General features: G+C 35.5%; 1 protein-coding gene across 5 annotated transcripts in view; it reads right to left on the bottom strand.

Moving 5' to 3' along the window:
* Positions 1–16697, bottom strand: part of LOC131432866 (nephrin) — a 789197-nt gene that overhangs the window by 53540 nt on the left and 718960 nt on the right. For 4 of the 5 annotated variants that reach the window (XM_058599423.1, XM_058599426.1, XM_058599425.1 and 1 more), the window contains exon 10: positions 9658–9878. In XM_058599423.1, the coding sequence (XP_058455406.1) occupies positions 9658–9878 (221 nt within the window). The remainder of the gene's footprint in view (positions 1–9657; positions 9879–16697) is intronic. The other variant, XM_058599424.1, reaches the window with a different exon arrangement.

Here is a 16697-nt window from a genome sequence, read left to right as displayed (position 1 = left end):
TGTATGAATTATGCAAGCATTCCCCTTTGCACATTTTTCGCAAAAACAAAGAAGGCTTCACATGATCTCGATTACTGTGAATTTCACACAGCGAAAAGTGCACAAATCTAACCAAACTGTTCTAGATTTGCAGTAAACTGAGGATATTTCCCTACGATTTGCGAACAACAAATCCTAATAGTTCTTTAGAAAACTTTTAGAGCCATTAGAACGGCTGATTTTATGCAATGCTCTCCACCGTTGTTTTTTCCCAATGCTAATGACTGGCAGCTGTGACGTAATCGCTCTTGTCGAAAGCGAAACTAGCTGTGCAGACGACACAAAACACATCTGCTCGCAGTGGCGATAGAATCCAAACTGATTGAATTTTTGTTAAGAGATTTCCTTTTATGTGATTTCGTTTGTAGCTTTTTCACTAATGGGCGATCCTGACGGCTATAAAAATAGCCGCATACAGAATTTTAATGTCGATTATTTCATTTCGGATTCGCATAATTCATTGAAAGAAACTATCAATATGTTGTAGGGATTCGTTTCTAGCATTCACAAGGACCAAATTGAGAAACTCACTGCGATATTCACCACTTTTCGGAACATATTTCCCGGACGATTTGTTGTACAGCAGCCATTTTGTTCTCTTCCTTAGAACGCGTTCTGATTGGCTGGTGTTGACATGGATCAAATGAGACAGGTTTTTCAATAGTGTACTATTGAAATACTTCAATGCTTTTGCTATACACGTTTAAATTGAAAAATTTCGATTCTATTGGTAGTTAGATTATATAAATCCTTTCACAGATCACTGAGCTATGAGCTTTAAAAATACGAGAAAAGCAAACGCGCCTTATGAATTATCCTCTTTGATACTCGTTTATACCAAACATTTCAGAAAAGTTTAATTTTGAATTATTTGAGACTATGTCACAAAACTGAAAATTTTATCATAAAATTGTGATCATATTTCCGATGGCATGTCGCAAGAATTATGTTGATTCATTAGATACAACAATAGATATTCACGATCAAAAACTTATCACTCTCTCAGAGGGTAAATTTTGAAAAGGCACCCCAAAGTAAAGTAAGTCGTATTCACGACAAAAAATAAAACAAAATCGAAATTAGTCGTTGTAGGTTATTCGTCTATCCACATCGAGTGTTAGATGACGAATGATCGATTTTCACCACGGTTCCCCTTTTATACGCATTCAGTTGAAGATATGTGCCTGATTACCTCAAAATCGTCGTCCTTGCGCGAAAAACCCAAGCGAAAGTAAAGAGTTTTCCGCATTATTTTGAAATTTTGAGAAAACTTAATTTTTGAGTTGTTTGTGATTATCTCACACTGTTCAAAATATTATCCTGAATTCCTGATCATATTTTTGATGAAATGGTGAAAGAATTATGTTGCTACCATTAATACAAGTCGAGATATTCACGATTAAGTTCTGCCCATTCTTCCATATGGCTAATTTTGAAAAGGCACCCCATAGTAAAGTAAGTCGTATTCACGACAAAAAATAAAACAAAAATGATAATAAAATAGTTTGTTTGGCTCTGTGCACTTTTCGCAATGAAAATTAGCACCAAACGAGTGCAAATAAAGCCAGCATTTGGCTGCTTCGCATTCGAGTAAAATGCTCCGAACAGCGTTTAATATCGAAAAATATACCACTTTCTGAATGCCTGAAATGAATCCCGCGATTACATCATTCAGCTGATGATCGTTTGCAGCCTCAACATTCTATATGTTGTTATTTGTGTAGCCATTACAATCGCTCTTTTCACCTACTATGTTCATCATTCTCTTAGTTCGCATGCAAAAGCCACATGCTTCAAACTCGATTTTCAATCAAAATAAGTATCGTCACTAATGCAAACAACTTCAAGGACGCCATTACTCGATACGGAATGTTAGCGCTGTAGGGAAGGGCACACAAGCAAGTGGCAGATTTATTTTGTGCACCGTTCGCCAAACGAGAGGCAACTGCTTTTTTCGGAATTTTGCTCGTGACAATAATTGTCTACTGTGATGAAAGTTGTAAAAATGATAACCTTCGCTTCTTTTCAAAATTAGAAGCATTTTTAAAAGATCTAATGAGATTTTATTTTAAATGAATTGTTTATTAGTAGAACAATGTACCAAAATAAATGTGCATTTCTAAAGTGATCTACCCCTCGTCGATAGAAATCCTACGTTAATTTCTAATATTACCTACTACAAGTTTTTTGTCGTAAGCTGTCCGACCAGGCTGCTGCTTGTTCGGACCTGACTAAAGTAAAGAAAATAGCCTTGAGTAGTAGTTGTATGTAAATTACAGTCGAAACCAGTAAAATTCATGCTAATCTAACATTAAAATGTTACAAATGAAATATTCTCTGAGCTCCAATTACTTATGGTCCAAAGTACTTATGGTCCAACAAAAAAAGTACTGAATATTTTATATACTTGTTTATTTATTTTTTCATTTATTTAGAAGCAAGGGAAAAACCCGCTGGAGTTGAGATTTTGGTTCTGCTTCTCCAGCAGGCATAAAACCTTCTCATCTTTTGTATCAACTGATTGTTTATTTGTCCAAATAACCAAATCTTAAATTACCCTTATTTCAACTACAAATCCAACTAACAACTAACGTCATATCGACCAATTATCTTAATAAAACTATCGGGAAAAGATTCGGCGAAGACGTGCTTAAATGATGCTACGAGATAAATTTAAATCAAATTCAACAGAGCAAGTATTGAATACGCGACACATACTCGAAAACGGTTCATTAAAGCCATAGTTAGTTCTAGCACGAGGAATTCTGAGAAAGGGATTAAACCGCTAATTACGCCGATGAGTGTCAAAACTTAGCTGTTGTAGGAGATCTGCACAATCAATTCGAGATTGAATTAAGTTCGCGACGAAAATAGCTTTTAGTGTATCTCGGTGGACAGACAGCAAGTCGAGGTGCATGAGCCTACATCGATCTTTGTAGCTTGGAAGATTCAATGAATTTCTCCAGGGCAGGCGACGGAAAGCAAAATTAATGAACTTGCGCTGAACAGTTTCAATGCGCAGCTTATCAGTGATGATAATATGGTGCCCAAACAACAACAGCACACTCCAGTATAGAGCGAACTAGAGCGCAATATAACGAAATAGTGTAATCATACGTGATCGTGGATCGTTTACGAGAGAATCTCCATAACGGAGCATTAAGAGGTTGCACCAATTAGAAAATACATCCAACTGTGATTGCAAGAAATTTGAGTCCTTCAGATCTTTCATGATATGAAACAGCTTGAAATCGTTGGTAAATTATAGCTACATAATGAGAAATTCTGAACATTCAGATATAGTAGAAATATAAACGATCCTAGACGGCTGCCTGGAGGAACGCCGGAGATCACGATGAACGATGGAGTAACGAAATCCACAACTTTGACGGTCATACTACGACCAGTCAGATATAATTCAATCCACTTGAAAAAGGAGCCGCTAAATCCGAGCCTGTCGAGTTTCACAATTGCAATTTCGTGGAAGCAACAAAATTTTTCACCGTCATTTAAAGTATGATGCCAAAATCGTGTAAAATCTTTCAAATTTTATAAAAGCTAATGGAGTTTGTGTGATCATACAAGGTCGCCAAAGGTGAAATAACTAAGTCCCGAAATCAGGTACAGGAACCGACATAAATAGTTTGAGTTTTTGTTGATCCTGTAGATTACACCGTGAGATAGAGGTTTTGATAGTTACGTGATGGTCAAAACTCCACTGTCGAGAAAGCACGCAGCGAAGCAGAATGGAGGCAAAACCATATAAAATAGAAGATGAAAGCGGGGTAAAATAAATGACAATAATAATACATAAAACATATAAAATAGTAGTCTAGTTTTTGAAGCTATATACGTTACGAAGTTTTTTTAGGCCTATCTGAGTCAACGCCTGAGTAAAGGTACTATGGAATTTTTGCTTTTGATCCATTTGACGATGCGTTTCACTCGATATTATAGTGAAATGGGAAGCGTTACGTTGAATTAAACGTGCTAGAAAGCGTTGTATACGATAATATTCTCAAATTGAGAGTTAAATCTCATATGAGTTATTTTGTGGAAATTATGAATGTTAAAAACCATTATAAACGTTAAATTCTGGCGGTAATTATGCAAATTAGAGGTGTTATGAAGCGTTACACGCGTTCATTTTAGTAGGTTAAAGGCATTACGAAGCGTTACAAACGTTACAGTTTTGTACGATATAGGTGTTAGGAAGCCTTAAATGAATTATTGCTTTGTAAGTTATAGGCGTTACGAAGCGTTACATGCTTTACGTTTCAGTGGGTTATAAATGTTACGCAGCGTTACATGCGTTACTTTTAGCCATAGTTTAGTTAGTCATAGACTATTCTTTACGTTTCGTCTTTGACTCGTTAGTGCAGAGCAGTTCAAATTGAACTGCTTATTGCAAACTTATACAATTCAACGTGAACCGCTAAGCAGACATAAAGTTGATGCTACTTGCAAAACACTTATTCAGTTGGTACCGAAGTACCACGTCTTTCCTGTTCGGTTCAAGTTGAACTGTTTAAGTTTGCAATAAGCAGTTCAATTTGAACTGCTCTGCACTGACGAGTCAAAGACGAAACGTAAAGAATAGTAAAAACGGTTATGTGCCCTAAGCACAAACATAGGCTAACTCCTAAATAGTCATAGACGTTACGAAGCGTTACATGTGTTACTTTTTAGTGAATTATAAACGTTACGAGCGTTACATGCGTCACAGGCATTACCATTCATAAGTTCTGAGGGCTACGAAGCGTTACATTTGTTACTTTGTTGTTGGCCATAGATGTTACGAAGCGTTACATGCGTCACTTTTTTGTAAATTATAGGCGTTACGAAGCGTTGTATGTTACGTTACAGTTTTGTACGATATAGATGTTACGAAGCGTTACATGCGTTAAAAATATATTATAGACGTAACAAGCGTTATTCGTTTGTAAGTTACAAGAGTTACTTTTTAGTAAGTTTCAAGCGTTACCAGGTGTTACCATTTGTAAATTGCAGGCGAAAACCGACTATACAACCGAAGCCCTGAGAGTCGAGAGTCATATACTATTCGACTCAGTACGTCGAGATCACAAAATGTCTGTCTGTGTGTATGTATGTATGTTTGTATGTATGTATGTATGTATGTATGTATGTATGTATGTATGTATGTATGTACGTATGTATGTATGTATGTGTGTATGTGACAAATAATGTCACTCAATTTTTTCAGAGATGGCATGATCGATTTTCACAAACTTATATTTAAATCAAAGGATTTATGACCTCACACAATTTTCTTAGATTTCATTTGGATCAAACTTCCGGTTTCGGTATTACAAGGAAATATGCGCAAATTTATTAAAAAATGCGCATTCATTTTTTTCGGAACTTGCTCAACCGTTTTTCACAAACTAAGAAGCAAATAAAAGGTCTTAAAATTCTTTAAACAGTTCCCGAAAATTTGATCCAGATCCGACTTTTGATTCCGATATTACAGTGCGATTAGTGAAAATTTTCAATTTCATAAGAACTTTTTCACAAACGATGGCGAAACGAGATGCACATTTTTATAAAACTTACTGCTAAATTCATCTAGTTGTCAGATCTTGCTAGTTAGTGAATATATAAAACTACTTTGGGATTACTAATCCCCGGTTTCCGCTTCCGAAAGCACCGATAATAGTGCAGAAAGGCCCCGAAAACGGAACTCACTTCGATTTCTCGGCAACGGTTAAGTCGATTTTCACGAATCATGATTTAACTTAAAGCTCTTATTGTCTTTAAATATGCTGTGCAATTTCATCCAGATCTGACTTCCGGATCCGAAATTATAGGGCGATGATCGTCAAAGCATTCCAAACGACATTCAAAATGACGATGCAAAACTAGTACGCGACAGTACGTGCGGCTTTGCTCCGTTCGCGGAGTGCTTTGTTCAATTTCGTATAGCGTGCAGGGTTGCCACGTTAAAATTTATATTTTTCAGGTAAAAAAGTTAATTTTTAATTCTTTTATTCAATTTGATCATGATAACGATGCTTTTCTATAAAAGTACACTTATTGCCTTTCTCATATAGAAAGTTTATGCAATCGCTTGAAAAATTGACTAGTGAAAATTGGCCCAGAGGGCTAAGTGAGTATGTGTCAAATAATGTCACTCATAAAATAAAAGATTTCGTTGTCCCATGGTTTGCTATTTAATTTCACACCGTCAGCGACGATGCAAAAAAAGGTAAAATTCTTCTAGATTTGGCTTAAAACTTAATCGATTTGTAGGCTATATTAGTTACTTACTAAACGAATCGATTTCGGCTATACTGGTTCCTAGTCCCCGGTTCCAGAGGTACCGGAAAAGTGGTCAAAAAGTTTAAAACGAGACTCATTCAATTGTCTCAGAGATGATTTGGTCGATTTCCACAAACAGACTCAAATAAAAGTTCCTATAGTCTCATAGGTTGTTGTTTAATTTCATCCGAATCCGACTTCCGATTCCAGAACTATAGTATAAAGTGTGTTTAATTGTTTAGTGCGACGATGCAAAATAAAGAAAAATTCTTATTAACTTGACATAACTGTTTACAAATTGAAATGGTTATGTTAGTTCATACCCAAAAAAAGTTTCTATTTTATTTAATATTGACAAAAAAAAAAGTTCTTCGCAGAATCTTCTGGTGATATCTTTGAAAATATAAGTAATATGAGAAAGGCTTCATTACACCACTAGGTGGATTAAAAAAAGTTTTTGCATGTTATAGGTGTTAAAAAACGTTACATGTGTTACATTTTCGAAATATAGTAGCGTTACGAGGCGTTACATCCGTTACTCTTTTGTATGTTTTATGTTTTACGAAGCGTTATATGTGTTACTTTTTGTAAGTTATACACAGTTCGAAAAAGTCTTGTGATTTTACATCTTATAATGCACAGAAATGGGACATCGTATTTCACACAAATTTATATTCAAGAACATTTAAATTTACGTGATTTGAAAATTGCAGTAGTTTGTAGTCGAATGAAATAAAATACAAAAGATCGATAGCAACAGCGCGACTTGAACCGAGATACATTAGATCACAAAGCACGTCATTTTTTTTGACTGAACCACGGAAGCCCATATCTGCTTGATGAATAATTGATACACATAAATCCATCCAGCGGGCATTTGGTAGCCGAATGTAAATTACATTCCGAGTCTGTAAAATTCTGTACCAGTGGAATATTGCGTCATTTGAAAAGTCATGAACGGTATCGTGTATAAAATTATGACACCTGAATAATGCATTTTTTTTCTGTGTAGCACAGAGAACAGCCATCCAAGCTAGTGCAAACTATTTCAAAAAAGCTGTGTAAAGCATACTGTTCTCTGTGGTTGTAGGTGACTATCCAATCACGCTATATCCGTCCCCTCCGCTGATTATTCGATTTTCAAAGATTGTTCGGTTTTGTTGGCCTTGTGGCACGTAGCGCCGTCCAATTGAAACCAATCATTTTTCCTAAATAATTTTCGTTAGTTCATTTTTATAAAAAATAAAACAAGTACTATTTATATTTGTTCAGAAAATATTTTGTGTCTCGTCAAAAAGTTCGAACTTGTGAAAAATGCATTTCTGGCTTTTTCGACTCAACAGGTTCCCGACCCTTATCCTAGAGCGATGATAGGAAAAATGATTCTTGTATTTAGCCACACGAATGTTACAAACTTAATGAAAAGCAGATGTAAGCATTCCCTCGCTTGGTTTCAAAAATGTTCTGAGTTATCCTCACTACTATGCTCATTATCAGAACTTCATAGTGTGCATGGATTTCGACCCGAAAGATAACGAAGGCAAAGCTCGAGATATTTAGGGTTATTTTTAACCAAACTGGGATCGTTTCATGATTCCATCTCCAGCCGATAAGCAGCTGCTGTAACACGCTCTCAAAATTCTACTAACGTTTCCACCATCTCACAGCTCACTGACTCCACTCCATTTGCAAGTAAATTGATCATCCCCTCTCCGGTCCTACCGTCAACCAGCAATCGGCGGACCGATGCCACACAGAGGAGGAGGAGGAATACGTTCCGTACCGTGAACTTGATTTACATCGAAATTCCAACTCCCGGCAGATTGCCTAATATGTCACTCTAGATTGAGTCGAACGCTTTGGGGAAATCTGGAAAACTGTGTCAACGTCGATGTCGCGGGTTTCCGCCTGGCTCTGCCTGGTTTGAACGAATAATTATCCCTAGCTTCGGGTATTACAGTGGAAAGGCATCGCCATTATTATCATCATCATCATCACCATCGTCATCATCATTATCGTCATTGGATTGTCATCCGTGTTGCTATTGCTATCAGGACTACCTACCGCAAACGGTGTATGATACTAGTCACTATTCCCACATTAGCATGCAGGCTTCCACCGGATCGACGATGGAGGCTTCCGTCGCATCAAACGGTACTCATCCATCAAAGATAGTGGCTGGCTGGCTGGTGGCTGGTGGCCCACTTTTTTTTGTTGTTGTTTCCATTCTTCCAGCTGAGACTGTCACGTGAAATACCCAGCAACATCATCATCAGCTGCTACTGCTACTGCTCCTGATGAAGTCGGAGGAGTCGTTGTGTTGTGATGATGCTGGCATATTATTATAATGGCAATCCTTACGACTCTGTGTGTCTCTCTCTGTTCTATTTGAGTGAGGTGTTCACGTTTTATTCGAACGTTGCTGGTTCGTCCCATTGTAGCGGGTGACATCGCTTTCTAGGACTAGGACGCGCGTCCCGTAGCACTCTTTTGACCGTGTGGTGGTCGGCCCGCTCTCGGCATCAGTATTTATTTATTCATGACATTTTATCCGAAACATATCCAAAAGAATCCTCCACGTCACTCGCAACGCTTCTGTCGGTTAATGCGGGCAGCTTACCAACTCCGGGATGGGAACGTGGAATGGGGAGAATGGGAACGAGTGTGTTTGCGGTGTGGTGTCCAGCCGGGTACAGCGAACCATTTTCCCATACACATTTCCACCGCACTCATTATTCATGGGATCGAAATGGCGCAACAACGGCGGTGTCAGTGAGAGTGACGTGAAAAACACGGATGGGTGCCCGGAACCAACCGTTGTCGGGAGGGGTGGGGGGGCAGAAAAAAGGCGAAGAGTTGAAATATCACCCTTCCAAAGCCGAGCGAGATCCGTTGCAAACAGCAGCACGGATGGCTGTGATCCGAACCCTGGTTTCTCCGGGTAATTGTTGCACCATGCAGAATCCGTGACACAGTTCCCGGCAATAAGGCACTGGTAACTTCGTAACTAGTTGAGAAGGGTTGGCGTGCCATTTTTTTTTTTTGCTCTTGTTTGTTCACGTTCCTGCGTAATCAAATATGCATAATATTCATAGAACACGGACGTTTCAATATTAATTGGATATTATATCAGCAGTTGTTTGCGAAAATCATTGCGTCGATGATTTTTTGTTCAAACAAACCACAGTGAAACTGCTGAGCGCTTTGCTGGCTTTTCCAACAGGCTTCCCCCCGTATGACACTGACTCAACAGCGTTTTTTTTTTGTTGTTTTGCTTTTGTAACTTCATCAAAAAAACATGGCAAAAAAAATTCCAGATGGAGAAAAAAAAATCCTTACACTTACACTCTCGCTGATCGGCTTGAAGCGGAAGATACTTTTGGCCTGTTCGCTGCTGACGTGCGTCGACGGGATGTCCAACGTTTCCGAGACCGAGGTGTTGTGCTTCCAGACGAAGGTGACGTCGGTCGGATTTGCTTCCAGTTCGCAGGAAATTTTCGCCTGCTCGTACCGACCGACATTGTACGTGGTGACCAGACCGGGCCGGCAGACGGGGGCAACTGAAAGTAGAACAGAGAGTAAAAATCCGCCCGTTAATTGCATTGCATTGACACACTGCATTCTGATGGGGGGGAGAGAAAGAGACATAATAAATGTTTAACTATGAATTTCACCCGGTGAAAATGAATAACCGATAATGATCTTCCCCGATGGGGACTTTCAATTCGACACAAACGAAAGAGCCAATTACCGTGTAAATTAAAATGCTATTTTCACTTCTGATGTCGGAATCGAGGACGACAACGACGATGACGACGACGACGACGGTGACGACACATCAAGGGACATCTGTCTGCCGTAGTGCCAACCACAGCCAACGGTGAAACCTTCGGCTTCGGCTGAATTTTATCACCGGAAACGGATGGAGGAGAACCATTGCAAAACCGGCTGGAAGCCAACTTTGGCAGGATATTTTTCGGGGCGCACTTCCCATCGAAAATGCCAACGACAGGATGAGGTTTTGTTCCAGCGCCAACGCCAACGAAAGACGGAAAATCATCCGGATGGGAAGGACTGACGTTGAAAGTTCAGGGTCACCGAAAAGCGAACTAAGCGTCGTGAAACTGAAATCAAATCTGTCCGGTTGGATGAGCTTGAATCAGAGATAGTTTCTGCATCCGTTGAACTTCGATTTATTTAAGGAGTGTATCGAAAATAAGCTATCCACATACATTTGTGTTGTACGCATGTATTTGTGATGGTTTTTTAGATCACAGCATGCTGTGCGTTTGGCTGTTAGCTTTTGTTTGTTTACTTGTCTTTGCGGCTGATATTCTGCGTATTTAAAATGTTGCGTATTGGAAAGTAAGAGAAAATTATGGTTCTGGGTACATGGCTGAGGGAGAAGGGTATTACTATGAGAAAATTGGCGAAGTGGTTTGGAATTCAAAATGGCAGTGTAAAAACCATCATTAATCAGTTTGGGGAAGTTTAGGGAACATCCGGTTCTTCCAACCCGAAACTGGACCAGAAAGTGGTATCTCTAATCATGAAGAACAAATCAAGGTCAATACGTGATTTGACCAAAAAAGCAGGACCGAGTATCGGAATGATCCAGCGTATCAAGAAACGAAATCACCTGAAGACGTACAAGAGGCATAAAATCTCGAAACAAAGTGTAGAACAGAAGAAACGAGCAGCATTAAGGGCCTGGAAATTGTATTCGCGTCTTTTGCAGTGTCCGGATGCATGCGTTTTGATGGACGATGAAACTTATGTAAAGGAGGACTCAAAAACCCTTCCAGGTCCACAATATTTTACTGTCGTCGTTGGGGAGGATGTGAGCGATGCGGACAGGTCGATTTAAGTGAAAAATTTCGGTCGAAAGATACTGGTATGGCAAGCAATATGTTCCTGTGGTTTTGAGTCAACCATTTTTTACACTACCGGAGCTATGAATGCAGAAATCTATCGATCTGAGTGTCTCCAGAAGAGATTGCTGCCTTTATATAAGAAGCATAGTACACCTACACCTCCACTGCTTTGGTAGGATTTAGCGTCGGCTCACTATGCCAAAACCACTTTCAATTGGCTTGCGGAAAAGGGTATACATTTTGTTGAGAAAAATATCAATTCACCAAATTGCCCTCAGCTTCGACCCATCGAACGTTACTGGGCAATCGTGAAGAGGGTCTTCAAGAAGACTGGTAAGGCAGCTGGGAAAATGCAGGAGTTTAAAAAAATTTGGGCTCAAGCGTTCAAAAAATTCGATGGAACACTTGTCCGGAACTTGATGAAGAGCGTTCGATCAAAAGTTCGAAAATTCGCGAAGGAATAACTTAAATTTCAACCGGTTTTCATTATGCTTAAGTTAAACCTCGTACAATAAAGGATCAATTTTTAGTTTGAATAAAATATCGTTTTTTTATCATAATTTGAAAGAAAAATTTGTGGATAGCTTATTTTCGATACACTCCTTAGTTTGTTCGTTGAATCGAGAAAGTCGCATTGAGCTTAGTTTGACCTTGATCGGTGCACAACGAAAAACAGACTAGGAAAAAAGTGACAAATGAAATAGTAGAAATGAAATTTGTACCGTGTACTGCCGGTGCAAAGTATGAACAGGTACGGAGCTTCCTTCGGTTGGGTTGCTTTCTGAGTTGTGCTTCTGAGAAAAATTTTTCGAAGTGGGTTCCAGAATATGATGATTAATTTCCATACGCATGGAAACAGGTCTATAATCACTTGATTTTTTTTGGTAGAGTCGTTCGACGAATTTCGAAATTTACATTTACACATGGTAAAATTTTATCAGATTTAAATGAAACTTACTGATCATGTAGACTCCGGATCAGGGTCATTTCTCCGAAAGCCGTGTCGCCGAAAGGGTTATTTCGCCGAATGTCGTTTCGCCGATTTCTTCAATAGTTTTCATTGCATTTTAATTGGAATAAAGACCAAAAATGATAATGTTTACTCCCGTTTGGCTGTTTTTTTTTTCAAAATCTTCAGAACGAAATTCCCAAGCAAACTTCTTGACTTTATTAGAGTATCTACCAGGTAATTGTTTGTGGTATTTCCCGATAACTGAGTTAAAATGAAAAAAATATCGAATGCGGCTTCGCCACATCGTTTTGCTCATGTGCCATCCGACCTCGCTACCGCTCGTTCGGACCTAACTGATGCAAAGAAACCCAGCTTTGAGTAGACCGGGCAAACGAGGCGGTTACAGGTTTGTATGCGAGAGGCCGCCGCTTCTGACGGCGGGTCGGCGGCCAACTCCGCTGGCGTCGCCTCTTCGCTTTGTGCCGCCGAGCCATATTTGCTTCGGTTATGTGGCTGCCTCACTTTCAATTATCCAGGAGAGGGCTACCACGTTTGGCATAAAGTCGTTTGGCATAATAGTTATTTGGCTTAATGGTTATTTGGCCTAATGGTCATTTGGCCTAATGGTCATTTGGCATAACAGTCATTTGGCATAACAGATGAACATGCTGCTTAATGGAAATTGTTTTTATTTACTGAAATTTTGTAAGGTCTAATGCGACTACGCCTCATCGGTTTTAATGACCTGCTGTCCGACCTCACTGCCGCTCGTTCGGACCTAACTGAGGGATAGCTCCTAGCTTTGGGTAATCCGGGCAAACGCCCTCAACTAGACAGAGGTGATTTCTGCGGGGGCGCTTATTATGCCAAACGGCGTTATGCCAAATGACCTTATGCCAAACGGGCCGCCCCCATCCAGGAGACATTTGAAAAAATAGATAATTTTGATGAACAACCAGAATTTACAGTTTTCTAATTCATTATGTGATAAAAACGAAACAATCATTTCAGCGATCATTTCAGCCTTTCGGCAAAATAACCCTCTCGGCGAAATGACCTCTTCGGCGAAACGACTTTCGGCGAAATGGCATTCGGCGAAATAGCGAAATAACTTTCGGAGGAATGACCCACTCCCGTAGACGTCGTCTTATACCGTTTTCGTTTATTGATCAGAGCAGACCGAAAGCTGACTCAGAGTCGCCCAAACAACGTTTGCTATGTTTGTTTTAGCAACCTGAGGTCACTCTAGATCGAACTCCAATCGCGTGGTTTCGTTCTGAAAATTTTCTCGGGACGCACCACGCATCCATGCGAGTTTGTTTATTTTTTCAATTTTTCATGAGTTGTTGTTTAGGAGGCTTACCACGTGTTCGTTTTACTCGGAGTCAGAGTCGCCCGCGTCTAGGTTCACAAACGAAAACGGTATTAAATTGTCACATTGATTACTTTGTTTTTTTTTTCAAAGCTGATCTGGACTATCTTTTACAAATGGGTAAACTTTTTTAATCATATTTTTTCAAATAGTTTACGAAAAATGACAAAGCTCACAAAAAAGGTTTTCACAAAAGCAGTCAAATTTTTCAATAAAAATTTCAATACACAAACATTTTTCGATGAATTCGAAAGTGATATTTTTTTTGTAAATGGAAATTAAATTTTGAAACCCGATTTTGTTTTCAGTGTAGGATTCGAATAGAAGAATTTCAAAATTGATCTAGACTATCTTTTGAACAGGACTAAACATTTTAACCATTTTTTTGCAAATAATTAGAGTGCAAACTGACAAATCCTGCAAAAAATGGTTGTGCAGTTGATGTTCTCCAAATCAGTCCAATTTTCGCAAGAAAATACTGAAAAAATTAATACGAGTAATCAAATTTTACACTGAAAAAAACCGATCTTAAAAATTTGAAAATCAAATTACAAAAAAAAATAACGCCATTCCTCAATTGAATCCAAATTTTGTCCCAACATCGGAAATTATGTTCCCTACCAACCTTCCGTATGTTGCAAGATGGGTTTTTCTAACAAAAACTTTTCCTTATTTAACATTATTACTTTCTGCAAATATCGGTGAACTTTAACGCTTACAAATATTATTCATTGGAATCTTTTTCTACCATAAATACATTTATTTCATAGGCAATATACATAATTTTTTCTTCGCCGTGGCATCCTCAGATCATTGGACTCTTCAATGATTATGACTTTCAGTTTTGTTAGTTTTAAATAGAAAAGACACTGGATAAAAAATTCAGTTTTGACAATAAATAGTCTTTGTTTGAAAACTTTTTTTCCTTGAATGTGCTCATCTTGGAAAGTACGATCGTATTTCTATTGAAAAATTTGACTGCTTTTTTAAAAATCACTAGTATAACACTTTTTTGTAAGACTTATTAATGTTTAACCCTTTTCTGAAGACAGTGTGGATGAATTATTCAAAAGCAAAGTATGTCATTTTTAGGACAACAAATCGAATGGGCGCGAAATTCGTCATATTTATAGAAGAGTTCTCATAGCATAATGATATTTTTGGTTTCGAGAGGGGTTTAAACCAATAATTACAAACGCAATATTTGAAGTATTTGAAGTATTTGAAGTATTTGAAGTATTTGAAGTATTTGATGTATTTGAAGTATTTGAAGTATTTGAAGTATTTGAATTATTTGAAGTATTTGAAGTATTTGAAATATTTGAAGTATTTGAAGTATTTGAAGTATTTGAAGTATTTGAAGTATTTGAAGTATTTTAAGTACTTAAAGTATTTAAAGTATTTAAAGTATTTAAAGTATTTAAAGTATTTAAAGTATTTAAAGTATTTAAAGTATTAAAAGTATTTAAAGTATTTAAAGTATTTAAAGTATTTAAAGTATTTAAAGTATTTAAAGTATTTAAAGTATTTAAAGTATTTAAAGTATTTAAAGTATTTAAAGTATTTAAAGTATTTAAAGTATTTAAAGTATTTAAAGTATTTAACGTATTTAAAGTATTTAAAGTATTTAATGTATTTGAAGTATTTAAAGTATTAAAAGTATTTCAAGTATTTCAAGTATTTCAAGTATTTAAAGTATTTAAAGTATTTAAAGTATTTAAAGTATTTAAAGTATTTAAAGTATTTAAAGTATTTAAAGTATTTAAAGTATTTAAAGTATTTAAAGTATTTAAAGTATTTAAAGTATTTAAAGTATTTAAAGTATTTAAAGTATTTAAAGTATTTAAAGTATTTAAAGTATTTAAAGTATTTAAAGTATTTAAAGTATTTAAAGTATTTAAAGTATTTAAAGTATTTAAAGTATTTAAAGTATTTAAAGTATTTAAAGTATTTAAAGTATTTAAAGTATTTAAAGTATTTAAAGTATTTAAAGTATTTAAAGTATTTAAAGTATTTAAAGTATTTAAAGTATTTAAAGTATTTAAAGTATTTAAAGTATTTAAAGTATTTAAAGTATTTAAAGTATTAAAAGTATTTCAAGTATTTCAAGTATTTCAAGTATTTCAAGTATTTCAAGTATTTCAAGTATTTCAAGTATTTCAAGTATTTCATGTATTTAAAGTATTTAAAGTATTTAAAGTATTTAAAGTATTTAAAGTATTTAAAGTATTTAAAGTATTTAAAGTATTTAAAGTATTTAAAGTATTTAAAGTATTTAAAGTATTTAAAGTATTTAAAGTATTTAAAGTATTTAAAGTATTTAAAGTATTTAAAGTATTTAAGGTATTTAAAGTATTTAAAGTATTTAAAGTATTTAAAGTATTTAAAGTATTTAAAGTATTTAAAGTATTTAAAGTATTTAAAGTATTTAAAGTATTTAAAGTATTTAAAGTATTTAAAGTATTTAAAGTATTTAAAGTATTTAAAGTATTTAAAGTATTTAAAGTATTTAAAGTATTTAAAGTATTTAAAGTATTTAAAGTATTTAAAGTATTTAAAGTATTTAAAGTATTTAAAGTATTTAAAGTATTTAAAGTATTTAAAGTATTTAAAGTATTTAAAGTATTTAAAGTATTTAAAGTATTTAAAGTATTTAAAGTATTTAAAGTATTTAAAGTATTTAAAGTATTTAAAGTATTTAAAGTATTTAAAGTATTTAAAGTATTTAAAGTATTTAAAGTATTTAAAGTATTTAAAGTATTTAAAGTATTTAAAGTATTTAAAGTATTTAAAGTATTTAAAGTATTTAAAGTATTTAAAGTATTTAAAGTATTTAAAGTATTTAAAGTATTTAAAGTATTTAAAGTATTTAAAGTATTTAAAGTATTTAAAGTATTTAAAGTATTTAAAGTATTTAAAGTATTTAAAGTATTTTAAGTATTTAAAGTATTTAAAGTATTTAAAGTATTTAAAGTATTTAAAGTATTTAAAGTATTTAAAGTATTTAAAGTATTTAAAGTATTTAAAGTATTTAAAGTATTTAAAGTATTTAAAGTATTTAAAGTATTTAAAGTATTTAAAGTATTTAAAGTATTTAAAGTATTTAAAGTATTTAAAGTATTTAAAGTATTTAAAGTATTTAAAGTATTTAAAGTATTTAAAGTATTTAAAGTATTTAAAG

This window comes from Malaya genurostris, chromosome 2, assembly GCF_030247185.1.
Source record: "Malaya genurostris strain Urasoe2022 chromosome 2, Malgen_1.1, whole genome shotgun sequence".
Classification (NCBI taxonomy): Eukaryota; Metazoa; Arthropoda; class Insecta; order Diptera; family Culicidae; genus Malaya; species Malaya genurostris.
Note: the sequence above shows the minus strand (reverse complement) of the source record. Positions and strands in the feature narration are given on the sequence as shown.